Source organism: Dermacentor variabilis, chromosome 7, assembly GCF_050947875.1.
Source record: "Dermacentor variabilis isolate Ectoservices chromosome 7, ASM5094787v1, whole genome shotgun sequence".
In the NCBI taxonomy this organism is placed as follows: domain Eukaryota; kingdom Metazoa; phylum Arthropoda; class Arachnida; order Ixodida; family Ixodidae; genus Dermacentor; species Dermacentor variabilis.
Genome location: NC_134574.1, coordinates 171,089,562 through 171,116,876, shown reverse-complemented (window position 1 = coordinate 171,116,876; position 27,315 = coordinate 171,089,562). Strand labels below are relative to the sequence as shown.

Sequence of the window (27,315 nt, the reverse complement as noted above, 5' to 3'; positions counted from 1 at the left end):
TTACCCTATACTTGGTTGCCAACTTACTTGACCTCATGCTCCATTCCGTGTCTGCGCTTTTGAGGTAGATATTTGCGCGCTTCAGCCGACCCTTTCTTTTTGTCGATGTTCCTTAGTCTCTCTTCGCAAATAATATTTCTCCTCGCTTCTCTAACTCAAAATGAAGCTCAACCCAAGTCGCCTTGCACTGCCTCATTTTGGTTTTACCCTGGGCCTCCAAAGCCAATTGGCCCACAGCCCTCTGGTTATAATCTCCAACCCCGACAAGATGATTTATACCACATAAATGCGTTCCCGAACGTTAGCGCTGGCACCGTTACACTTTTCCAAATTCCTCGCACCAACTCATGTTTATTGTAGTGCCAAAGTGCTCTATGTTACGTTTCATTATTGCGGCATTCTGCTTCCCTCTCATTTTAACAATATATTCATGGACGCTTGAGTAGGTCCTTCACTCGTTTATGTATACAACCAGGTATTTATATTGATTGACAATGGGTGTATGACTTCCTGTTGAACTGATACCACCTCATTACTCGTTTCTTCATTAAAGATCGTAATTCCCTATTTAACTGTGTTAAACACAAGGCCTAGATTCGTCGAAACACTGCCACTTATATTCGCAAGTCTCTGTATATACCTTGCATTGTCCACCTGTAGCATTATATCGAGTGAGTCGAACACAGCATCGTCCCTCGACTGAAAAAAAGAATAGAAACACTATGCTTTGCAAAAATTGCTAGGAGTGTCACTCAAGTGCGGTGACCCTCGGCGGTGTTACACTGCTGAGCGCGAAATCGCTGCAGTGCGATTCCCGGCCGGGGCGGCCGCGCTCTGATGTGGTTTCCTTCATAATTCAGTCTGCAGTCCACAACTTAATTTAATACAATCACTTGCATCTGGAATGGAACGTAGCTGGCGACATTGTGGCAAATTTCGATAAAACAGCCGCCTACACCGATAAATTAAACACGTTTAGTCACGTGCTCACTCACATAGACGAGCTGTTTGTTTTCAAGAAAAGAGTCGATAGTACACGTAAAGTGGCGATTTAGCGGTAAATGCGACGGAAATGTGCCAGCATCACGTCACACCTCCTTGAGATTGTGCATTCATGACCTACACCACGTTTCAAAGTGTCGTTCCGTGGCTTACACGTCCTGCCTCTTCGAGGAGCGAAGTGCAGCTGACGGTAGTCCGGAGCAGACCACCGTCAATTGCACTGTATATATATATATTCGTGATCGGCTTCTCACTCTTATTCACAGACTTTTTTCCACTTTGACACTCGTGATGCTAACTCATTAAAAGAGCATACGGCTCAGGTGATGCTGCACTTTCTTCGTTTTGAGTTGCTTCGAACTACTATATCTGCAATGCATTTTCGTGATGCCACGCACTTACTACAGCTTTTATATGAGGTAAAGCGCTGCAAAATTTAACCGGCATGTGTTATTGGGCATTCATCGCGGGTTACGGATTCGCGCGTCAAACTGACGACCTGTAGAACTCGGTCACACTCTCACCTTCGGCAGTTGTCCTGCATTTCTGCTCCACGCCAGCGACCGCCGTCGATCCGCTGAAGTCAAAAAGCCCGAGTCTTCACCGCTCGCTCGGCGTGTATTGCAGTATAGTTCGCCTCTTGAATATGTTTCCTCTTTTATTTCTTCCCGTTGTGGTTGTGAATGCTTTCTGTAGGGCGTTCGAGCATTAAAATGAGGCGTCTGCACTTTGTCCAGACCCTTGTGGCCTATATGGGTACGTGCTGCTATCGGCTGATTATGCAAAAACAAAAACACAAACAAACAATTGCAAGAACAAATGAAAAAAGAAAGAAACATAACAATCAATCAAGCAATCAATTAGGCAGTCAATCACTCGATTAATTAATCAAATACACTTAGTGATGTCTTTATTTTTTTTTCGCAAAAACGAAACTACGAACTTCAGCACTCTACTTTTGAAGGATTGTAGTTTTGCGACAACCGTGTGTCTGTTGTCGATGCGGCAGTTATTTCTCCTCTCGTGATATCCTCTCTAAGGAGGCTGTCTCTTCAGTACATTCTGTGTACCGTTCGACCATTTCTGTGGCTACATACCGGGCTATTACAGCTGCGCGTTCATCCAGTGGCGGTGCTGGACATCTTCACAGCTATCACGTCAATGTCACTGCCCACTTTCGCTAAAAACATGTCCAGCCTCAAGATTGGCTGGAACTCGCTCTTGCGAACAATTATAGCGTACGATTCTTTTCTGAATATGGACCCAGGTGCGTAGCGCTTTTCACAATGTCTGCAGCCACGAAAGAAAGAAAGAAAGAAAGAAGGAAAGAAAGAAAGAAAGAAAGAAAGAAACGAGGTGACGTGGGAACCAGAGAAACTGTCCAGGTTATGTATCGCGACGTCACCAGTTCTAAAGCTAATGAAGAGATGTGACATTAACCCCCACAAAAAATTTGTTCGCTGTTCAGAGAGCGTTGTGTACCGGATTCCACTATGTTGTGGCCGAGCCTAAGTATGCCTGACTGAGCGATGCATTAATGACCGTCTAATGGAACACATAATAGAAAAGTTGGCAACGTTGCGGGTGGTCATTTAGCAGTTTACTGCGACGAGCGCGGATACCGACCGTGCTTGGGTAACACCGTGGTGTTGTATCGCTACTCGGGCATGCGCGCCTGATCGGTAGTAGAGGCCGTTGCGATGAAGAGGTTGACCTTGTATTGTGCTTAGCATGCGGTCCATTTTGCTATAATAGCAGTCTGTTCGCTCGTCTGTGAAATTGAGATTCTTTGTGTTCTGGGAAAATACGAAGCACACACGTTTACATATGCAACTGTATACATTTTCGCCTTCGGTGGGTCCCTGGACTCATGCACAGAACTTGGTGATGTCGTTGACTGACTGTTTTCGTGGTTATTTGTGCTGCATTTTGTTACAAATTGTGTGACAACATATTTCTTTGCCAAGTGAAGAAGAGTAGGCGGTGTCACTTAAAGGCGCCTACCTCTCACGTTACGTTATGTAAAAAAAAAAGAAAATTTGCGATCACATACGCGTGCATAATCTCTTGTAATTTCATGTTTTTCTTCTCTTTTTTTACTTTTCTACTAGGTTCTTCCTGTCTCTTTTCAGACGCCAGCACCTATACCGGTTGGTCCTCGATATATGCGTCTGCTCGGTGTGTTTCACGCCGAGAAAAGTAGGCCTATCTTGAAAAGTGTACCATAGTAAACTGGCCCGATGCCAGAGATGGTGCAATCATAGGGTTTCTCACAACGTTACCAATAGGGAAACCGGGCATCATCGTCTGTGTGAGTTTCCTAACAGGCGCCGTGCCGCCATGAGAGTGACGGTATATGGGCGTGCGAGGGTTGTGTTGGCTTGTATTGGGTGCAGCTTCGCGTAAAGCACAGATAAAGCTCTCTCAAAATAAAATCTTTAAAAAAAGGTTTATGAGGATCTGGTATTACATATTTAAATGAAGTTTACTCACCTGCGGTGCCTAATGAAGCGAAGAAAAGCCAGAACAGACTGAAGACTGTCACAAAGCGAGGGCGGACCTTGTCGTCTGTCGCCGATACTCCTTAGGTTTTATATAATTTTACGTCCATATGAAGAAGACGAAGAAGTGGCTCTTGTGTGGAACCCCGTTTTCTACTGCTCTCATTTTGCGAGTATTTTTGCGTGTTTTCTGGAGGCGCCGCTTCCGAGACCTTCGGCGATGGAAGCGGAGTCAGCTAGACGTCCGGAGGAGACCGACGTCACAGCGTCGAGCGCTCCGAGGAAGCGCAATCACCTGATGAGCGACACAGGCAGTGAGGACACCTCGCTATACTACTCTGCTTCAGAAGAAGATCTGTCGGATGACGGCGACTACTTGACAGTTGTGAGGCAAAAAGGAAAGAGGAGTATCGTCACTGCCTCCTCGTCTTCAACAAGGACGACGGCGGCAGCAAAGGCCAATGACACGGCTCATACCACCTTCTTGACGCCGACCGACAACCTGAATCGGCTAAACAGGCAAGCCATATCTGTAACACTAGAGGCTCTTGTTCCAAATGAGATCGCGGATATGAGAATTAACACCCGTAAGAACATTCTCGCGGTTGATGTCAAGAACAGAGCAGCATTGGATATCTTGAGTACAGTGAAAATGCTGCGCAAGATACATGTTCGCACCATAATACCACAGGACAGCAATACTATATCAGGTGTGATTTATGATGTCGATGAGTCAATCGACGACAACGATCTGCCTATATTGGTCAAACCCGCCACAGCAGATGTACCTATTATTGAAATCCGTCGCCTAGGAGATTCACGCTGTGTGAGGATAACCTTCAAGGGAGCTCGTAGCTTGCCGTCCCACGAGAAAGTTGCATTTTTTCGTCATCCAGTGCGACTGTTCGTTCCAAGACCACTTCAGTGTCGTATTTGTTTGAAGATCGGGCATGTCAATGGCATATGCGAAAATTCGACCGTGTGCGCAAGATGCTCTGAGCAGCACAGCGCAGATGCTTGCTGTGTGAATCATTTCAAATGTGCCAATTGCTCCGGTCCCCATGAAGCATCGTCGAAAGATTGCCCGAGACACAAGACAGAGCGCAAAATCCTAAAACAAATGGTGAGAGACAACTCAACACACAGAGAGGCCGCCGCCAAAGTACGACGGCGTAGTGTCCGCCGTCGCCGTAGACGATCCTCGTCTACTAGAAATACTGATACCGTCGCAAGACAGACGATACTTCCTGAGGCTGGTGCTCCCAAGGCGCTCCCAACAACACGATGTCTGATGACGCAGTGAATATTTCTATTGCAAACGACAGGCCTGCACTTCTGACATTAAGTCCTTCAACCCAACAAAGGTCGACGGTGGACTACCGACGAACCAATGAAGGTACAGATCACGTGCGAGGTCCGAGACAAGCAAGTAATCGCCATAATAAAATCTCTTGAAAGTCATTCGCGTGTTGAGAAATGACATGCAGACGTCATCTGGTCGAGGTGCACCACAAATGCTGGACGGCCTGGATCCGTTTCTTGCGAGCCTCGAGTAGCAAGCACAATGGCTCTACCGCGTCAGCCGTTCTTCAGACAAGTCAAGGAAGCATCTATTATGCAATGGAATGCCCGTGGCCTGAAATCCCGCAGTGATTTTCCCATTGATTCGATTCCCCATTGTTGTCGTCTGTGAACCGAAGCTACAGAAACCCGTCCGGATCTAAGGCTATGAACCTCATGTGTCATCGACTTGTACTGACATTATCAAAGTGATCATCTACATACGGTGTGAACTGACTTATGTTGTTCATCCAGTGCGGCCACATGACACTAATCAGTATGCGTGTTTGACCGTGAAAAAACAAAAACTTGCGTTTACATTAGTGGCCGCTTACCTTTCTCCATCAAGTCGATAGGCAGAGACTGAGTGACATTATAGATGCGACACGTGGTCCATGGATTGTTGTTGGGGACTTCAACGCGCATCATTCACTTTGGGGAAGCAACAAGATAAATTCTAAAGGAAGAAACCTCGTGTCCTTTGCTTGCGACCATGAACTTTGTTGTCTAAATGATGGCAGTCCGACGTTTCTGCGGGGCCGGACATACAGTAGTTGTTTAGACTTAGCATTTGTTTCGCGATGCCTCACTCGCTGCGTCCATTGGTTCGCAGATATAGAAACCTACGGAAGCGACCACATTCCTACCTACCTGAAGATAAAAGGCCTCACCAAATCCGTTCCATCAAATTTTAAACAAACAATAGATTAGCCCGTGTTTATATCACTTATGGAAGACGCATGCCACGAAGGCATTTCGCATGCCACGAAGGCTTGCAAATCCCCGTTGGAATTGTCATCTTACCGTCCGATAGCACCCACCAGCTGTGTTGGCAAGGTAATGGAGAGAATGATCCTTACGCGGTTAGAATGGTACTTGGATTTTTACAACGTCTATCCAGAGGCAATGGCTGGTTTTCGACGTGGCCGCTCGTCAATAGATAGCGTTATCGACCTGGTAACATACGTACAACACCAGAAACATCTGAAACGAATCACTGCGGCCCTATGCCTTGATGTTAAAGGTGCGTACGACAATGAAGATCATCATGCAATTCTGGGCCCCTTAGCAGCTGTAGGGATTGGTGGACGCACCTTTCGTTGGATACGGAACTATTTGAATGGAAGATCTTTGTTTATTTTGACTGAAGACGGACCAACGCCATCTAGCTATACCATTCGTGGTGTACCGCAAGGAGGAGTACTCAGCCCTACCCTTTTCAACCTGGTGCTCGTTGGTCTCGCTGATTCGTTACCGCAAACCGTACAGATCTCCGTATATGCAGACGACATTTGCATATGGGCTTCAGGCGTGACACGTGTACAAGACCGCGCACGACTTCAGAAAGCTTCACCGGCTGTGTTAAGATAAATAGGAAGACAAGGCCTGGAGCTTTCCGCTGAGAAATGTGCACTCGTTGCTTTTACTCGCAAATCGATGGCCCCGTATGCTTTGCGGATTAATGACCAAATTATACGATATAGACGAACGCACCCATTTCCTGGCGTCATCATTGATAGAGACTTCTCTTGGAGCCCTCACATCTCGTACATGACAAAGCGTTTGGCCGCCATTGTGGACCTTCTTGCGTTTCTCGGCGGGAAGTCCTGGGGCGCAACAGTACCGTCAATGTTGCAACTATATAAAGCACTGTTTTTGGGCTTCCTGCGGTACAGCTTACCTGTAATAGGAAATACTTGCACTACGAATATGCGCAAACTCCAGAGCGTGGAAGCCCAAGCACTCAGGACTTGTCTCGGTCTTCCCAAAACAACGTCATCGATTGCGACAGTGGCCATAGCCAGAGACGTTCCTTTGACAGTATACATTGCTACAGATGTCCTGAGAGCGCACATCCGACACCTGACTCTGATTTCCTCACACCATCTTGCTTGCTTGCCAGCAAAAAGGCCACTTTCAACTTTTGCTAAAGCTATTGTAAGACATCAGTCGTACTTGCCATCAGAATTTACGCCCGCTACACGATTGTCAGATCCATTGTGGTGTCTGCACCGGCGGCAAGTTCAACTGACAATTCCAGGAATCCGAAAGAAAGCTGGATCGCCATTGCAAGCTTTGAAGCAAGCAACTTTTGAGCACATTCACAACGTGCACAGATTCCGGCAACATGTATACACAGATGGTTCAGTAAAACTCAACAGCTCTGCTGCTGCAGTCATCATCCCGGCACAATATGAGGAAATCAAATTAAGAACTTCATGTGTGACCACATCGACGGGTGCAGAACTCGCGGCGCTCCGTGCTGCACTTGATTTCATTAAGCAGAAACACCGCAACAATGGACAGTCTTTAGTGACTCCAAGGCAGCCCTTCAGTGCATACGAAGCCCAATGCGCCACGGACCCAATGATCAACTGGCTTCAGAAATTCGGCACATATATCATCAAATCTTTGACAAGGGACACAACATAATCTTTCTGTGGCTTCCAGGACATTGCAACATCTGCGGGAAGGACCGCGCCGACGAAGCCGCCCGATCTGCACATGAAAGTGGTCAACGAGTCTTCATTCCGCTTTCGCGAACAGACGCTGCGGCTGAGCTGCGATTGATGTCCCGTGAGTGTACTTTACCCCTGTGGGACTCAAATACTTTCACCATGTGTCGGTTGCGTTCGTTGTCTCCGGACATACGGATGCACCTCCCGCCTGGATGACCACGACGGGAACAGACCATGCTCTACCGTCTGTGGCTAGGCGTTGCCTTTACAAACGCCTATGCTTTCCTCATAGGAATGGGCAACAGCCCCACGTGCGACACATGTAACATCGACGAGACGCTCGCACACATTATCTGTGTCTGCCCGCGATACAGTGCTGAGAGACAAGTGATGTGCAGAGTACTGGACCAGTTGGACAATCGTCCACTTTCAGAACTAAAAGCTTTAGGCAAATACTCCGAAAGAACATCCGCGTTGAAGGCCTTACTCGCGCTATTAAGGTTCTTGGGGTCTACGGGGCTTCACGACAGACTCTAAGAATGCCGCCTCCTACCGCTCTGTAGTGTACGCGCTTTGTTTGTGCTTGTCTCCCTTTCTTTCTATCTCCCCCTTCTACTCTGTTTCTCTTTTTATCCCTCTTAACCCTTCCCCCTGCGCAGGGTAGCCAACCGGAACTACCTCTGGTTAACCTCCCTGCCTTTCTCTGCATTATTTTCTCTCTCTCTCTCTACGTCCATATGGGAGTGCTTATGATCGAATAAAACATGTTTTCGTGCAATAATAAAATTAAAACAGATTTTTACGTGCTGTTTAAGTAACAAATGAATCATTGTGATAGACGGAGTGGTGCTATCCAAGCGCGTCTTCAAGGTGTCCCGACTGATTCTGGCTCTCCGAGAACGATGCCAATTCGAAGCCGCCATATCCCAAGCATTCCCATGCATGCAACAGCGCCGCAGCGTCAGTTTTACCTGTAGGTAATATTGTAAGAAACAGTATCGCTGTAAGAGAATCATAGCTGATTGAGGAGACAGTGTAATCTGCAATCGCATGGTCTTTGCCTCTTGCCGAGTATGCATGTAGTCACCACGCTGCGAAACGCGTTGCCGAAGGCAAATACGTTTAAACCGCTTAATCAACCGCTCCACGAAAGCTTCGCTTAACATTGCTTTCAATACGTGCCTGTACCCGCCGTGGTTGCTCAGTGGCTATGGTGTTAGGCTGCTGAGCACGAGGTCGCGGGATCGAATCCCGGCCACGGCGGCCGCATTTCGATGGGGCGAAATGCGAAAACACCCGTGTACTTAGATTTAGGTGCACGTTAAAGAACCCCAGGTGGTCAAAATTTCCGGAGTCCCCCACTACGGCGTGCCTCATAATCAGAAAGTGGTTTTGGCACGTAAAACCCCATATATGATTAATACGTGCCTGCAATATGTGCATAATTTTATTTTCGAGCACCTAATGGGGTGCGGGTGATGCTGGGCAAGTATAGCCGAACGAACAGTGGCGATGACGTAACACAGCGGAGGGGCGGATAGACACAACAGACACACTTTCGAGCTCTCAACTGTCTCCCTAGTGAAAATAAACGTGAAGCTGGGTTTTTCAACACTTGTGGGCAGGCTGAAATTGGGACAAGTTGCGAGAAGTTGTGTTTTTAGGACACGGCTGCGAGCGCACGTGCTATATGGCGGCAGCTCCCGAACGTGAAAGTTGCGACCGAATACAGCATGTCACTGCTGCATAGAGCGTGCACGTGTGCGTTAACTCGCACCTGTGGGATCAAGTACGTGTCACCTGCTTTATCGTTACACGTTGCAAGAAAAGAAAAACCTGCAGCAAACTGCCCGTCTGCCTGTCTTTACACAAACGTGTCAGTTCACCTTAGCGCCCGCCATGGTTGCTCAGTGGCTGTGGCATTCTTGTGCTCATATGAAGGTCACAGGTTCGAATCTTTTGTAACCTGAATGCAAAGACGTCCATGCACGATGCTTTGGGTGCGCCGTAAAAAAACCGCATGTGGTCAAAATTAATCCGGCAATGTAGCCAGTGGGTGGCACACCGGCCACGTGCACCCCGCCAAAAAAAAAAGAAGAGGTTTCTGACTACGTCACTGGGAGTCCAATATTGAACGGCATGCCTCATAACTCAGTATTCGGCGGTGAGTATGAGGGCAATAAAGAAAATTACAAGTTCCACCCGAAGGCGAAAGCGACAGCGAGGATTAGCGTTGCGCTGTTTCTGAACGCTGGCGCGACGAGGAGCGGCGTTATACCCCGGTGTTGCACGAGTCGAAACCGAACTGCCGGCGTTTGTTAGCGTCGACAAAAAGAACTGCGTAAATATAGCTGTACGTTTACTCTCCGTTTCGCTCACACCGGTATGTGTGCCACGGTGTAATAAATGCGCACCGTGTCTCAACAGGAACGCTCATAGCAAGTTTTAGCGCTGGCGGTATACACTCCGTTCCGACCACCCTGCAAACTAATTTACCCCATTAAATGTGAATAAGGGTGCAAGGCGGTCGACAATTCGCACCCTTACACAGTTTTTGGGTGTAAGTGTGGGAGTTATGGACAGATTTATGTCGTGATTTACTTTTAAGGGTGTAAGTTATTTTACACATCATCATCATCATCATCATCATCATCCTGGTTACGCCCACTGCAGGGCAAAGGCCTCGCCCATACTTCTCCAAGAACCCCGGTCATGTACTAATTGTGGCCATGTCGTCCCTCCTATTTTACACAAAGTGTGTCAGCTTCAGTATAGAGCGCTGCTTACGCTCCGCTGTGCTCGCATTTTACGCGCGCCCGTGATTTTACGCACAACACGTGATGGCCCGGCCAGCGCATCAGCTTGGCTGTAAGACAAACCCAGCAGCGGAACTCTCGCGCTCAGACGGCTTCGCAGCGGAACCTGACCGCGGGCGCGCGCGTTGTGCGCACGTGTTCCCCCGGCTGTGTGCAAATTGTGGGGACACTCTTGTCGGCGCGGTGAACGAGGTGTGCAAGCACATGGCTCCGACCTGGCTTAGTAAGGCTACTCCATCCGATTTTACATTCAAAATTAAGGAACCTCTAAATTGTGACAGTTGCAATGTGGTCTACATGCTCCATTGTAACGTCTGCGACCAACAGAATATAGGCCAGACTGGGACCGCGTTCACACTCCGTCGAAGTAACCACAGATACCACGCCCGCGCGATACCACATCTCCCATTCTCAAAATATCAGTCTGCCAGAGCACTCGTCTGACAAAATGCGCGTCGCGCTTCTCTAGTCAGGCTTCCGCTCTTCTCGTGAACGGGAACAAAGAGAGTCACGTTTTGTCCACAAATTTAGAACGATTCGGCAGGGCATAAATGGACACGTGGGAAACCTTTCTAAATAATAATTAAATAATAACTAAATAATAATTCAGTCACAGCATATGCTAATTGAATACGTGGGCGATGCTGAAAAAATGCCCACTACTGCATTGGGGGAGCGGACCGACCCGGAAACATTACCCTGTTTTTGTTTTTCTGTTGATTCTTATTTAGCAGGTTTATTATCATTATATTTACAGATTTTTCTTTCTTCTACATTGCTTTTTCTAGTTTATTTCTTGTTTCTCTCTTTTCTTTTCTCCCACGATCCTTCCTCGGAATGGACTCTGCCCCCCGCCTCTCTTCTTTTTTTCTGTTTTTGTTTTATTTTATTATAATATTTTGTTACCTTAACTGAGAAAAAACGAAAATTTCATTTCTGAATATTTCTTCTTCATATCCTTTTACACATTCTACTAATTTTGCAACGCCTTTGTTTAATCAGGACACCACAAAATGGCTTGCGTGTTCTGCTGCCGCGAATTCATTTTCTTACGCCTCTCACCCATGAACCGTTGACGCCCGTCCAGGCGTCACATACCTGAACTCTGCCAATGATGAAAGGAATGACTCCGCCAATTCCCCATGAATAACCCCGATACCAAGGAGTAAGTTCTTTAGCCCTCTGGTTTTCTTTCTTTCTTGCTTTTTTTTTGGTACGCATTGTACTTAATTTGACCTGGATACCACAAAACGCCTTGCGTGTTCGTCTACCATGTAAAATCACGCGTAACGAGGACCGTGTCAATGCCCTGTACGCGGCCAGTGTGTCGGGGGGGTGACGAATGCGCTGTGAATAAACCCGTCGCCAATGAGTAATCTCTTTGGCTCTAGGCTCTCTCCCTTAGGCCTTTTACTTCTTTTTTTTTTCGTCTCCTTTCTTTTCTGACTCTTCGTTATTTTTTTTTCTTTTGCGAGTTTGCCTTCTCTAACTAAATATGTAAAGTGACTGTTGCGAGAATGTACAGCGTCCCTTGAAAAAGGTAGGCCCATCGACCGGAACTTTTGGGTAAATAAACCAAAAGATAATTGCGAAGTTGTGCTTCTCATCTTTGTACTATATACAGCGTGTTCAAAATTAAGCTTTATGGTTTTCTTAAAATTAGGCACTGTAGGCTACGCGAAGACCACCTGTGTAAATAAGTTGTGTGGCTAGGCTATATATATATATATATATATATATATATATATATATATATATATATATATATATATATATATATATATATATATATATATATATATATATATATATATATATATATATATATATATATATAGATAGATAGATAGATAGATTAGGTAGGTTTGCTGATGAAACGCGCAGACCTATCATTTCTAAGCTGACATATTTTAAAGATAAAGGACGCATCTTGGCTTCTGCGCACAAACTAAAAGGTTCTGGTTTCTTCGTTCGAGAGGACGTTTCCTTTTCTACACGACAAGCCAGACAACAATTGATCGATCACGCCAAAACACTAAATAAACCATTCGAACATTCAGTTGACCGACTGCCCATTGATGACAAATCTTATGCATATGATGCCACAAAACGTTCAGTAGTCGATATCAGCAGATAGCTAGACGAACACACACGTGAAGTGCCGCTAACTCATCGCATTGCTACGCCATTAACAATATCATTCACTAATATTAGAAGCCTGATGTCGAAACGCGAACTCGTCTCATCATTTCTTGAAGACTGCGACTGCACTATTTCTGCTCTCGCTGAAACCTGGCTTTCCCCCGACTTAGCCGATAGCGAAATTCTTCCCATTAAGCTAAACTATAATATTTATCGCTGCGATCGCTCAGATAGAAGAGGTGGTGGCGTCCTCCTGATTATTGAAAAGACTATCGCATCGTACATTATTATTTTTTTTTTAAAAACACATCTTCAGGTCTGGACATTGTCTGGGCCGCATGCCGCTGCCGTTCTGTTAAAGTTTTGATAGGCGTTTGTTACCGCCCTCCAAATTATAGTCATTGCTTCGTTGGTGAACTGCGCAGCAGCATTGCTAAAGCCACCCAGCTCTGTCCAACCGAGTTCACATACCTTATTGGCGACTTCAATCTTCCTCTCATTGATTGGCCAAATTTGTCGTCATCCTGCAGTTTTTCATCAGAATTCATTAGCCTCACATTAGACTATAATCTGTTCCAAATCATTGAAGAACCTACCCGTGGCTCTAACGTCTTGGATCTTGTACTAACGCCCCGGAAACTATAGAACAAGTGACATGTTCGGATGGTTACTCAATGTATCCATCAGTATCCCATGGCCATTTACAGGTGACTGTACAATGTGTGACGTAGAAATGTACGGTGAAACTGCGTAAGACTAGGAACGGCTTTGCGGGCTGCGTGACAGTGCCCACAGAAACAGTTCGTGTGTACGTGCGTGTGTGTGTTTAGGTTTTTCTTTTCCTTTTTTTATCCTTCTCTCTCTCACCTATTGCATCCCCTTGCCCCTCCCCCATTACAGGGTAGCCAACAGGAGGTAATCTCGGGTTAACCTCCCTGTCTTTCCTCTCTCTCTCTCTTTCTCTCAAGAAAGACAATTCGTGACTACAACATGGGAAATTATGAAGTACTCAACATTGAGCTAGAATCATTTCTTGAACACCAATTTCTACCCTTAAATACTTCGTTTAGCGCAAAACAACGGACACAAGAAAAGGCGACAGGACAAGGCGCTACTCTCAACTGACATCATTTTATTGCGTCACTCCTTTATAGACAGCAGAAACTAGAGGAACATGCGCAGTGAGCACCGTATGCAGGAACCACCAACATCCGATCACAAGAGCGCACTCATGCGACAGCATCTAAAAAATCATATTCAGCACTGTACAAGTGACGCAATAAAATGATGTCAGTTGAGAGTAGCGCCTTGTCCTGTCGCCTTTTCTTGTGTCCGTTGTTTTGCGCTAAACGAAGTATTTATGGATCCGCACCAACTAGCCCGCCAACACATTGTGCTGACCAATTTCTACCTTCGTTCCACATCAGGTCCGTTCATGATAACTGGGTCATGTTCAGAGATAAGTTATGCGCATTGGTTGAGCAGAACAAAGTCCTTTAATCAGAATAACTGAAGAGAAAAACAAACCGTGGTTCACTAAGTCCCTTCACCTACTCAGAAAGAGAAAGACACGTTCATACAGAACTGCAAAACGAACCGGCACCCCGTCAGCGTCAGAAACGTATCTTAACTGTTTAAGTTCATACTGCTCTGCTCTCAGTGTAGCCAAAAATAAATATTTTCCCCAAGACCTTCCTTCACTACTCACATCTAATCCCAGAAAGTTCTGGCAAATTTTATCTCCTGAACGCCATACTAGTGACATCGCATTACACAATAAAGAAAACAAAATTCTTATTCCTAACAGTGAGTGCGCTCAAGTTTTTAATAAATTCTTCTCATCTGTATTCACGAAAGAAAGTATTACTAATTTGCCCATTTTTGCAGACCTACATTACAGGTACATGAAACCTATTGACATTAATATTGATGGTATTGTCCAGCTTAATAATAACTGGATAGTTTCGTCTTCAGCAGGTATTGACAATATTAATTTTAAATTACTAAAAAATACAATGTCAGTGTCTAGCAAATTTTTGTTCCACATTTTTCATCAATTTTTTATGACAGGTCAGATACCCCAAGATTGGAAAACAGCCAAAGTAATACCCATCTTCAAAGAAGCTGACAAGAACTTGGCTGAGAACTACCAACCGATATCACTAACGTGCATATGCACGTTAGTGATATGATGATATGATGGAACATATTATTGCATCTCATGTTTACCATCATCTAGAATCGAACAACTTATTTTTTCATAATCAACATGGTTTCAGGAGAGCTTTGTCGTGCGAAACGCAACTGCTTGAACTTACGACATATTTACATTTTAACATGGACTCAAACCTTCAAAGTAACAGCATCTTTCTGGATTTTTCTAAAGCTTTTGACCGCGCAGCCCATTGTCGCCTGTTTTTGAACTTGTCATCATTAAACCTTGATTCACTAACTCTATCCTGGCTTCGAAATTTTCTTTCTAACAGACAGAAGTTTAGTTTCGCTAACAGCTTCTCCTCGCCCCTTTCATATGTTCCATCCAGTGTACCACAAGGAAGCGTTCTTGGCCCCTTACTCTTTCTGATATACATTAATCACATACCTAATAACTTATCATGCATGCGCATTTTCGCTGACGACTGCATTATCTATCGTTCTATTAACAGCTCCGATGACCACCTGATCCTACAAAATGATCTTAACCAAATTGTTAATTGGTGTGACACCTGGCTAGTTACTCTATATTCATCAAAATGCAAAGTGGTGTCCTTAACCCGCAAACGCACTAACTTGGACTATTCCTACTGTATGGAAAATCTCCCGTTATCTCGGACCTCATCATTTAAATATCTAGGCGTAAATCTCTCAACAAACCTCTCCTGGACTTCTCACATTACCACCACCTGTGCCAGTGCTTCTCGATCACTGAATCGATTGGCATTAATAGCAAAGTAATAGGATGGATTTCGGCTTACCTTACAAATCGTACCCAGTATGTAAGTTTAAACAATGTAGATTCTGACTGCGTAAGCGTTTTGTCCGGTGTACCCCAAGGGTCTGTTTGAGGGCAAACATTGTTTCTTATATACGTTAATGACATCTCTTCTTGCGCAGAACCAGGTGCAACATTGCGACTTTTTGCAGATGATTGTGTCATTTATACTGCAATTCGTAGTACTGACGACCAACTAAAGCTTAATTCTTCTTTACAAAACATTGCCCAATGGTTCAATGCGTGGGGGATGGAAATAAATATCTCTAAAATAGCGTTCATCAGCCTAACCAAGAAAAAACGACTTTTATCATTTACGTACAATCTTAAAGGCTTGAATATTACACAAGTCGACAAAGTAAAATACTTGGGTGTCACATTCTCGCAAGACTTAGAATGGGATAAGCACATCACCGATACATGCGCCAAGGCATTCAAGCAATTGGGTTTCTACGCAGAAGACTGAGTAAAGCACCTCAGGCCGTAAAATTAACTGCCTATATAACTCTGGTCCGACCTATTTTAGAATACGGAAGCATAGTGTGGGACCCTCATCAAAAGTACCTTCGCGATAAACTTGAAAGATTACAGAATAGGGCTCTTAGGTTTATCTATTCAAAGTATTCTTGGCACGACAGTGTAACGGATATGCGCAATCAAGCGCATTTGGCAACTCTTTCCTGCCGGCGTCATGTTGCATCTATGAAGTTTTTTTATCTCCTCTTTAACGGACGCATCAAAATCGGAAAAGACGACTATATTCATCCGCCTGGCCGTCGGTCTAGTAGGACAAACCACGATAAGTGCGTCCGGCCATTTAATACGCATTGCAATACGTTTAAGTTTTCCTACTTCCCTCGCGCTACATGTGAACGCTTGGAATGCACTACCAAGCGAAGCTGTACATAAGCCAAATTTAGATCAGTTTTGTTCTCTAGTGGAGCAGCTAATGGACCCTGTATAACTACTCTTCCTGTTGTAAAACGCCAGAAAGTATCTTGTAGTGTTGTATTATTTTCGTGTGTACATTTTTCTCATGTATAGCATTCGACTCATAATGCTAGATTTTCTGTTTTCGTGTTCGCGAAGCGTAACCATGTAGGTAATATAATATTGATGCACTTGTTGATGAAAAGTGTTCTCATCTACCTCATGTTTACCTCTTGTCTTTCTGAGAACTTGCTGTATCTCATTCCATGCCCATGATGATGTAAGCCCGCTCCCTGTATGGGTCTGCAGAAGACCTACAGTGTTGATAATTAAAAATAAAAAATAATTACCTGCGACGTAACCTTCGGAACTCACCTCCACTTATCCGCAAACTGGTATTTCAAACATTTGTTCGCCCTCGACTTGAGTTCGCCACTCCAGTCTGGACTCCCCACCAAAATTACTTAATTAACATGCTGGAAGCAATCCAAAATAGAGCCGCACGTCTCATTTCCCGGAATTATGACTACCGTTCTAGCGTAACTCAAATAAAGATTAACCTTTCACTTCAGCTGCTAAGTAATCGTCGCGACATAGCCCTTTTGTCATTATTTCATAAATACGTCCACCACACTAACAAACGTTCCCTATACCTAGAAACGTCATCGCACACGTCGTCCAGGTTACGGAATCATCACAGCTTCACGCGCATCTATGGTAAAACAGAAGCATTTAACTCGTCTTTAATTCCACGAGCCATTCGGCTCTGGAACAGCCTTCCCGACAACATAGTTGCGGAAACTGACCGTGAAAAATACAAGCACTCACTCAACTCGCTTAACCCTTGTTGACCATAGATATCACACTCCCTGTTCTGTGTTATTTTTCCTACCTTTTTCTTGCACTGTAATACGTTTGTTACCAACTTATAGAGTTCCTTTTTATTGTACTCATACGCAGCTTTAAGTAGCTAATGTGTTTCTTACGTTAGGCTGTCCACACGGCTGGTGTATTTTTATTTTATTTTTTATTATTGTTACTAGATTGTATGTACTTCACTCTATGCCCCCCTTACTCAATCCCCACGTAGGCGCCTTGTAAGGTATTTTGCAATGGATGGATGGATGCAAAGCTTTGATGAAGGTCCTGAGGTACGCGACTCAGCGCGCTGCGGGCCGCTCCCACGTTCGGACAATCAGGCCATGCCCGAACGCCGCATCGTGGGTCCTCTGGACAGCCCATAGTTGCGCCCCGGCATCGGGGCTCTTGATAGCGGAGGGCCACTTGTCCTCATTGATGTGTTCTGTGCCTCGTAACGAGGGGCAACGCCAGAGCATATGGTCTAGGCTAGCGATGTCATTGCAGTGCCTGCAAGAACTAGTGGCATAGGTGTCGGGATAAAACTTCGGGAATAAAGCCGGGCTGGGATACGAGCCTGTCTTCTATAATCTAAGGGTCAATGCCTGCGCTCTATTTAACTTCTTGTGTGGAAGGGGAAAGACTCTCCTGCCGAGATAAAAGTGCTGCGCAGTTGCATTGTGTGTGGCCGGTTGATCTCTGTTCTCCACCACTGCGGGCCGGCCTTCGAGTTCTCCATGGTCGCGGAAAGCGAGACCTCGCGCCTTGGAGTGGGCCAGCTCGTATTTTTTTACAAATAAAGGTATTTTACAAATAAATAAATAAATAATATTCAAACAATATTAAATAAATAAATGAAAATATGTCAGTTCATTGCTACACACACACACACACACACACACACATATATATATATATATATATATATATATATATATATAACTTGAGTGGTGCTACAAGGTAAACAGACCAAGTATTTTTGTTTTTGTAAACCCTGAAGAAGATCGGTCCACCGATCGAAACTGTTGAAATTAAATACTTGTTCTGTTTACCTTGTAGCACCACTCAAGTTCTTTACGTTTGAAAGGTAGCCTGAAGAATTCCTCTTTGCCTGCTATATATATATATATATATATATATATATATACCAACGAACTGACATCACAAGCTGGGTAACATGGAGGCAAGGGAAATGGGGGAACAAGACAAGGGTAGAATAGAACGGCCGGCCTAGTGAATGGGTGTTGTCTATTCTGTCCTATTTATTACAATATATATTGTTACGCAAAGGACGAGTCAGTAAGATGAGCACCTATTTACAAATTATATATACAACAGCGGTTGCAGCGCTGACCGGTTAGATTCCCAGCGCGAGCCCAGCTCGTTCTTCCTCCTCTTTTCTCGAATGATGGCGCCCACGCGCCTCGTTCAAGCAATCAAATGTCACACGCGTGTAGTATAATCCCCCGGCGGCAGAAGCGACGTCCCGGAGCGTCTAAATGTCATAACTGGGAGGGTGATACTGCTTCAGTCATGTAACGTGCACGATATCACTGGACTGGGAAGCAGATGGGCGAACCCGTATAGGTGACGAGAGTCACAGCAAGAAGCACTCACTATCAGCCTGTGCAACGAGACAGCAGTTTTCTGACAGGCCAACCTGACGCGACGGAGGCCATAGAAGCACCAAAGAACCCGGCGGGTAGTGCCCGTCTCAGTGTCACCGGTCGTACAAATGCCGTTGACCCTCTTGGGATTTCAGAAGGCGGTCACGGGCAATTTCCCTTGCGTGGGCACAGCGGGCGATGGCGTCAAGTGCATATTCACTGGTCGGTGCCGCGTGAACAGGTAGGGTTGTGTCGAGGGGCAATCCTGGTTCTCGGCCGAACAGAAGGAGAAATGGGGAATAACCGGCGGTGTCGTGGCGCGAGGAATTATAAGCAAATGTGACAAGCGGTAGAGCGCGGTCCCAGTCAGTGTGGTCGGAAGACATATTTCGCGAGCATGTCTGTGAGAGTGCGATTGAGACGCTCCGTGAGGCCATTTATTTGCGGATGGTATGACGTGGATAGCTTGTGCCTCGTGGCACAGTACTGCAGGATGGCCGCAATAACTTTTGATAGGAATGTCCCGCCACGGTCTGTGAGAAGTTGTCGCGGAGCTTCATGTAATAAAATCACTTCGCGTAGAAGAAAATCGCCGACATCTGTGGCGCAGCTTGTAGGAAGCGCTGGGGTGATGGCATAGCTCGTGGCGCAATCCGTGGCCACAGCGATCCACCTGTTCCCAGAGCTAGAAAGATCAAACGGGCCAAGTAAGTCCAAACCAACCCGAAAGATTGGTTCCGGGGGAATGTCGAGTGGTTGAAGGTACCCAGCAGGGAGCGTCGATGGTGTCTTGCGTCGCTGGCATTTCTCACACGCAGCTACGTATCTTCGAAAGGAGCGAGCAAGCCCTGACCAAAAGAAGCGTCGGCGGATCCGGTCGTAGGTACGTGACACATCCAGGTGACCGGCAGTGGGGAGGTTGTGAAGTTCGTGGAGAACAGCCGAGCGAAGGTGTTTAGGGATCACAAGGAGTAATGCAGGGCCGTCGGGGTGAACGTTGTGGCGGTAGAGTACGCCATTTTGAAGTTTGAATAAGGGAACTGTCGGCAAGTGACGATTCCAGGCGGTCAATGATGACATGCAAGGATGGGTCACGGCGCTGCACGTCGGTGACAAGGAGCAGTGGAAAAACAGAGAGAACACAGGCGTCGGTGTCAGTATCAGACGTAGAGGTCGCGTCTTCGACTCGGTAGCGAGAGAGGCAATCTGCGTCCTGGTGTTGGCGTGCAGACTTGTGAGTCGGAGGGCCCAACTACCGAGCCGGCCAGTAGGATCCTTGAGCGACGAAAGCCGACAGAGCGCATGATGACCTGTGGTTACTGAGAAGGACTAGCCATATAAGTATGGGCGGAACTTTGAAACAGCCCAGACGAGAGCAAGACATTCGCGCTCAGTATACGAATAGTTGAGCTCTGCAGTTGTCACGAGCCGGCAAGCGTAGCCTATAACGCGGTCGTGTCCGTGTTGGCGTTGCGATAAGACGGTGCCGATCCCATAACCACTGGCATTGGTTCGGACCTCTGTAGGTGCGGACGGGTCAAAGTGGGTTAAGACCGGTGGATTGGTGAGAATCGTGATAAGGCGTGAAAATGCGGCAGCCTGAGGGGGAACCGACGTGAAAGGCACATCTTTCTTCAGAAGTTCAGTGAGTAGTCGAGCGATTGCTGCGCAATCTTTCACGAACCGTCGGAAATAAGAACAGAGCCCCACAAAACTCCTGACGGCTTTGACAGACTCAGGTACAGGAAAAGCCGTTACTGCTCGAGCCTTCTCCGGGTCGGGTTGTACTCCGGAAGCATCGACGAGATGGCCTAGCACTGTAATCTGTCGGCGCCCGAAGTGGCACTTCGATGAGGTTAATTGGAGCCCAGTCTTGCGGAAGACGTCAAGGATAGCTGCGACGCGCTCAAGGTGCGTCTCAAATGTAAGAGAAAACACAAGGACGGCGTAGAGATAACAAAGGCAAGTTGACCATTTGAAACCTTGAAGCAGAGTGTCGATCATCCGTTCGAAAGTGGCGGGAGCATTGCATAAACCGAACGGCATAACCTTGAATTGGTAGAAGCCACCTGGAGTGACAAAATCGGTCTTTTCTTGGTCTTGCTCATCGACGGAAATCTGCCAATAACCAGATCGAAGGTCGATGGACGAAACGTATTTGGCACCGAGGAGACAATCAAGAGCGTCGTCGATTCGTGGTAAAGGGCAAACGTCCTTTTTAGTAATTCGGCTGAGGTGGTGGTAATCACCGCAGAAACGCCACGTGTAATCTTTCTTTTTGACGAGCACGACCGGCGACGCCCAAGGTCTCGACGAGGGCTCAAGAGTGCCTCTGGCGAGCATCTTGTTTTCTTCCTGCTGAATAACTTTCAGCTTTGGCGTAGACACGCGATACGGTCAGCGGTGGATGGGAACAGCATCACCAGTGTTTATCCGATGCTTAACAAGTGAGGTATGACCGAGTGGTCGATTGTCAGTGTCAAATATGCCGCGGTAGGAAAGCAAAAGGCGATATAGGGCAGCATCTTGGTCAGGTGCGAGGTCCGGAGCGACCATGGGACGTAATGGGCCGTCGAGGTTCAAGGCATCGCGCGGAGGACCTGGAGGAATCAGGAGGATCTGGAGACGTGTCGGCTGCAAAAGCAGTGACGTGGTCGTCTGTCACTGACCTGAGCGTGGCCACCGCTATGCCTTCAAGTAACACTTGCTTCGTCAAGCCAAAATTGATAACTTGGAGACACATGCGATTAGCGGCAAGGGTTATGACGGAGGGCAGAATGCGTCGTCAGAAAGTCGAGCCCGAAGATTAGGTCATGAGGGCAACTGGTCAGCACGGTGAACATGACTAGAACTTGGCGGCCAGCAATTTTTATTCGAGCAGTGTACATACCCCTGACGGCAACAGTGGCGCCATTGGCGACGCGTATGGCTCGAGTGATGGTAGGCGTAAGAAATTTTTTGAGGCGACGACAAAGGTTAGCGCTCATTATTGACACTTGGGCTCCAGTATTAATTAATGCCTTCAACGGAACACCATCTACGTCTACTTCAATTAGGTTCATGCTGGTGAGGAGTGTCAATGAAAGATTTGGACAGGAAGAAAATGATGCAGCACTACCTCCAGGAGCTGCACGGTCTAGTTTTCCGTCCCGGATGGTCCATAATTGGTCGGCGACGAATAGCGGCGCGGCTGAGGCGACGGGGACCGACGGCGCTGAGGTGACGGCGAGCGAGCAGGACGACTGACATCGACGGATACGTCAGAGGTAGGAGGCATACGGCGAGGCGACTAACGGCGCGGGTCGGCATATGGGCGAGGAGACGGGGAAAAGGAGCTCGAATACGGCGACGTCCAGGAGGTGTGGCAGTGGCGAGCGACGTGGCCAATGCGGAGGCAACGGAAGCAAATGAGCTTCTCGTCCGGAGTTCTCCACTCGGCAGGGTTGCGGTATCTGGGAGGGGAATGCAGATCGCCGTGAGGCGGAGCAGTCGGCACCGGTCGGGTGTGAGGTCGGGAGACGGAGCACGCAGCAGGAACACCTAGGTTTGCAAATTCTTGCCGTACAACTGCCTCAATAAGGGAGATCGCTGGGGCTGGTTGGTCAACGGTGGGTTCAAGTGGGCGTGAATGGAACGGCGCAGGACTTGTAGCCTCGAGTTCGCGGCGAACAATACGTGTGACGTGCTCATTAAAAGGAGGCGAAGTGGTAAGATCAACGTAAGACGACGTCGCAGCCATGTTTGGGAGCCGGGAGAACTGTGGAATGACGCAGCGGCTTTTGGCGAGCTCAAAGAGGCGGCATTCCTTGAAAATGACGTCGATGGTGGACACGTTGTTGAAGACCAACAAGTTGAAGGTGTTGTCCGCGATCCCTTTAAAGGGACCCTGAAACGCTTTTGACGATTTTCTACAAACGTATTGAGTCGTTAGAGTAGGTCCTTCTCATCATTAATTGACACATCTAAGTGCTCCGCGTAAAGCGTGTAATTTACTATAAGGTTTTAAATATGCACATCGCTGCCGATCGCAGCACACTGCTCGGCGGAATTTTAGGCCGCCCCTATCCATATGATCGAAATCACGGAAATCACCCATACGACGTCAGTGGGGCGAGCTATCCGATTGGCTGACAAGGGCGCGTGATCGATAATTTTTCCAATTTTATGGTAAACAAATAATCTTCGTAATAGTTGGAATGTTAGTTAATTTGTTTTTTGTGAAAAGAAAGTAACATAAATAGAATGCACAAGAATAATATTTCAGTACACTTAAGCACTTCCGGCACACAGCGTGTGTCGTCTGCTTGTGTTACAACGTACTCCATTTTGAAGAGAGCTCCGCGGTCAGAGTCGGTCTCAGTCTTTTCGCGAGCACTATGATTCGACTTTGTTGCCTTGTGGACTGCAAACGTAGCGACTGGCAATATGCCAAGCTGCGACATCGTGTCTCTCTGCAAGGCAGCGTACGAGCGAACTGGCTGCTGCGCATCGGACTGCCGCTATCCGATCGGCTCCAGGATTTGCGCGTTTGTGGCCGTCCACTTTACATCGAAAGATTAATAACGCAATAGCGTTTCCCGAGTCCGGTATTAGGGAAAACGCAAGCGCAAGGGGACAGAGTCTGGCAGCTTGACTTTGCCGTAACGGGATGAGCCAAGAGATTAGCAGAAGGGCAAATGCGAATGGTCTGCACGCTGCAGCCACCTGGTGGCACAGAGCTCAACCATACACAGTAGCAGCAACGAAGTGTACTCTTTGCTGCTGGTGTGTATTTTTCGCAGGAGTGTAATCATGAACACGTTGTTTTTATAAATGTTTAAAATGTTTTACACTTGGTTAGAGCAATATTAACGCTTTGTTTGGCTGGCTAAGCTCTGCACCAACAAGTGCATGGACCGTGCAGACCGATCAGGTCGCTCACGTACGTCTACGCTAAAGTTCCTTCATCAGCTTGAGTTTATGCCTACAGTCATTTGCCGAAATGACCAGCCTGCCTGTGGTTACCGGAATATAAGACACGTTCGGCGCTACGACAGAATGCTCGCAACGCACGCTGCTTCGATAGCTCTCGCTTGGGGTCGACGGTTAAGCGGCTTGCGGAGCGGTCTCGCGCGGGCGGGGGCGGGCTCCAAAACAACCAGAAGTGGACGATGTGACGTCGCATCGTGACGCCGAACCAGTGAAGGCGGAGCTTAGCCCCGCTCGCTCGGCGAACGAGTTGAGGAGGAAAAGCATGGTTAGGGAGGCGGGTAACTTCTAATCGCTTGTAGCTCCATTAATACGTAACGCTTCACTTAAATTGTGGTGCGAATGTTCTACTTAAGTTGTACCCTACGCGTCTACAAAATTTGTCCGAACCGTTTCAGGGGCCCTTTAAGTACGTGGCCGACTTTGTCAACCTCGGCCATTTTTTCGTCGACTTTCCGGCAAAGAGCGAGCACGTCTTGTATGTGTGAGACATACGATTCAGTAGAAGACTGAACTCAAGTAGCAAGCTCTTTTCTAGGAACCAGCTGCCAGCCGGTGAGATTTCCAAAGAGTTCGACGAGCTTCTCCTTGAAAACATCCCAGCTAGAGATCTCGTCCTCGTGTGTCCGGAACCAGACACGAGGAGCTCCTACCAAGTAGAATAGGACATTGGCTAGCATAATGGTAGGGTCCCAGCGGTTGTTTTGGCTAACACCGCTCATACAGTTTGAGCCAGTCCTCAACGTCGACATTATCTTGGCCGGAGAATATGCCAGGAGCGCGGGGATTGGCAACCGTAACGTACGTTGTTGCCGGGGGGGTCGCAGGAGTAGAAGGAGACGAGGTGTCGTCACCAGGAGCCATCGCGGAAAGCAGGACGGTGCGGCCGCTGCGGAGCTCCGTGGCGAGGACGGGGCACGGCAGCCTCCGCCACAATGTTACGCGAAGGATGGGTCAGTAAGACGAGCAGCTATTTACAGGTTATATATACAACAGCGGTTGCAGCGCTGACCGGTTAGATTCCCAACGCGAGCCCAGTTCGTTCTTCCGCTTTTCTCGAGTGATGGCACCTACGTGCCTCGGTGAAACAATGAAATCTCACAGGCGGGTCGCAATATATATATATATATATATATATATATATATATATGCACACAGGGTGTCCTAAATATCATGTACCAAGATTTAAAAACCTGCGAATGCCACGTAGCTGTACAGAACCAATTTAATATTTGCTTGCCGACGCTTGGAGATACTCAAATTGTTTTTTTCGTTCAACCTAATTACACTATTAGTCTTAATTAACCAATTTTTCAGTTATTATATTCAGATGAAAAGTGTCGATGAGGAAATTGTAGAACAACATTAAAACCTAAGTTAAGGCTCAATTTAGGTGATACACCTTGTACATACACATACATGCCAATGATAAGCACAAATTGGCTGAACATGGGACAAATAATATCGCAGCGTCAACGCCACCAGCAACGTAACCTGTTGGAATCTTCGATGAACTAAATGTCAAGTGTAGTGCAAGTTGTCTTGTTGTCACGGCAATATTGCTACTTTCCAAACTTTAATGAATCCGCAACCACTATACAAAAAAGTCAAAAGGGCTCATAATGTGTCAAATAAAAAAATGGCATGAGAATATGAAATGGCAGCAAAATATAGGGAAATGTTTGCAGGAGGAGGAAGCAGGAATAGACGGAAAGACAGGGAGGTTAGCTAGTTCTGAGACCGGCTGGCTACCCTGTGCTAGAGAAATATTGGCGAGTATACGATAAAGCAGACGGAGACAAAGCAAGGAACGGAATAGGACGGAACCCTGTCGTAAATCCTCCCCCCCCCCCCCCCCCCCCCCTGACTTCCATTGTTATCTGTTTTTTTCATTACTGGCATTTAAGTAGCTGCTGGTGCCTGTTAGATGGTGCTGGCTATTCCTATTCTCTTAATTCATAGGTGTGGCCGGGAAACGTTTTAAACAAAGAATGTAGAAAAATCTATAGTGACGCCGCTTTTAAAGTTCACATACAAGAAGCAGAAACAAATGTTTCTGCGCAGTTCTCACAAGTGGAATGTTTCTTGCTCGGTTTCCGCCTGCAAGAGCTGTACGTACTAACGACTTCACACTAACTAGCACGAAGAAACGTATTAAGACATAATCAATTCCCTTTTTCATTACACAAGCAGCAAAAGTTACATATCGTAAAGTCAAGACAGCGTTCATATTGTCTCTCTTATCAATGTTTCCTGTGACTCACAATACACGAGGTAGCGCACTAGCCTTTGACGCCAGACCACTCGTTTGTCACCGCTTTCCTCTTGCTCTGATAACGGTGGTGATTTTGCACGTGATTCGGAAGAATCTTTTTGTTCACAGAAAGAACAACTACCTTGTAGTAAAGTAAGAACGACTACTCACTTCTTCTCTTCCTGAACAAATAAAATGGTTTCTCACCGCTTTAATGCGCACACTCCATCCGCGCGTTGTTGCAACCCTGACTGAGTGGCAAATACAAAACAACCAGCAGCTGCTGCATACTTCATTCAGGTCGCGCAAATGCGGATCAGTGAGCCGACCAGCTGCTTTCCTGTTTATGAAATGTGAACTATGGCAAGTTTCGCGAGAGATAGGTGCCGGGGGGGGGGGGGGGGGAAGCAATCGCAAACGACAAAAAAATATGTTCTGTGATTTTACGTGCTAAAATGAACGATCAGAATATTAATCAAGCCGTATAGTGCAAGACTTCGTATTATATTTGAGCATCTCTGCTTCTTTTTAACGTCTAAGTACACGAACATTTTTCATCTCACCCTCGAAAACAACTAAAATTGGAAAGATAATGGACGTAAAGAACACTGCCAACAGTCAACAAATTGGCAAAACGCGCATCACGGTCCCCATATCAGAGAGAGAAAAAAAAGAAAATATGCAGATCCAACTCGAATGTTGGAATCTGTGAAGCGAAGCTTAAGTAAAGCGGTTGTTTAATGCTTGACAATTAACGGCGATGCGTGCAATTTTGTTTACTTCCATCCTATGCAACGTGTAATCTCATTACATGCTTATGTTTGTCCGCCACAAAGGCTACACCATTATTGTGATGCAATTTTTATGTTTATGGGTTGCATCGTTCAGAGGCTATATATGCCGACATGCGAACTCTAAATCAAGTCGATGCAGTGCGTAAGACGCATTCGCAGCGTTGTCAAAAATACGAAGGTCATGTCGCATTCTTGTCGGCCGAAGAATGGTGGTGACAATGTGCGACACGCACCAAGCAACAGATAGAGTTGCGTAGTAGAACACGTTGTGGGGCTAGACATCTTCTGTGTTCTCGCGCGTGCGCATTCACATAATCAGTGTTTCCTCTTTTCTTCTTCCCCCTCTCCCAATAGCTATATAATAAGCCGCCTTTGACTTCAATAAACAGTTGAAAGTAGCGCCTTGTCCTGTCTTGCTCCTTTTCAGTGTGC

At 46.5% G+C, this 27,315-nt stretch overlaps 1 protein-coding gene across 7 annotated transcripts in view; it reads right to left on the bottom strand.

Moving 5' to 3' along the window:
- Positions 1-26,373, bottom strand: part of LOC142588487 (lactosylceramide 4-alpha-galactosyltransferase-like) — a 61,935-nt gene extending 35,562 nt beyond the window's left edge. For 2 of the 7 annotated variants that reach the window (XM_075700287.1, XM_075700293.1), the window contains exons 1-3: positions 26,297-26,368; positions 12,952-13,004; positions 1,527-1,775 (exon numbers count right to left, since the gene is read on the bottom strand). In XM_075700287.1, the coding sequence (XP_075556402.1) occupies positions 1,527-1,546 (20 nt within the window). In that variant the 5' untranslated portion in view covers positions 1,547-1,775; positions 12,952-13,004; positions 26,297-26,368. Of the gene's footprint in view, positions 1-1,526; positions 1,776-3,495; positions 3,757-12,951; positions 13,005-26,296 lie in introns of those variants that run through there. The other 5 variants (XM_075700294.1, XM_075700289.1, XM_075700288.1 and 2 more) reach the window with 5 other exon arrangements.
- Positions 26,374-27,315: the final 942 nt, after the last annotated feature.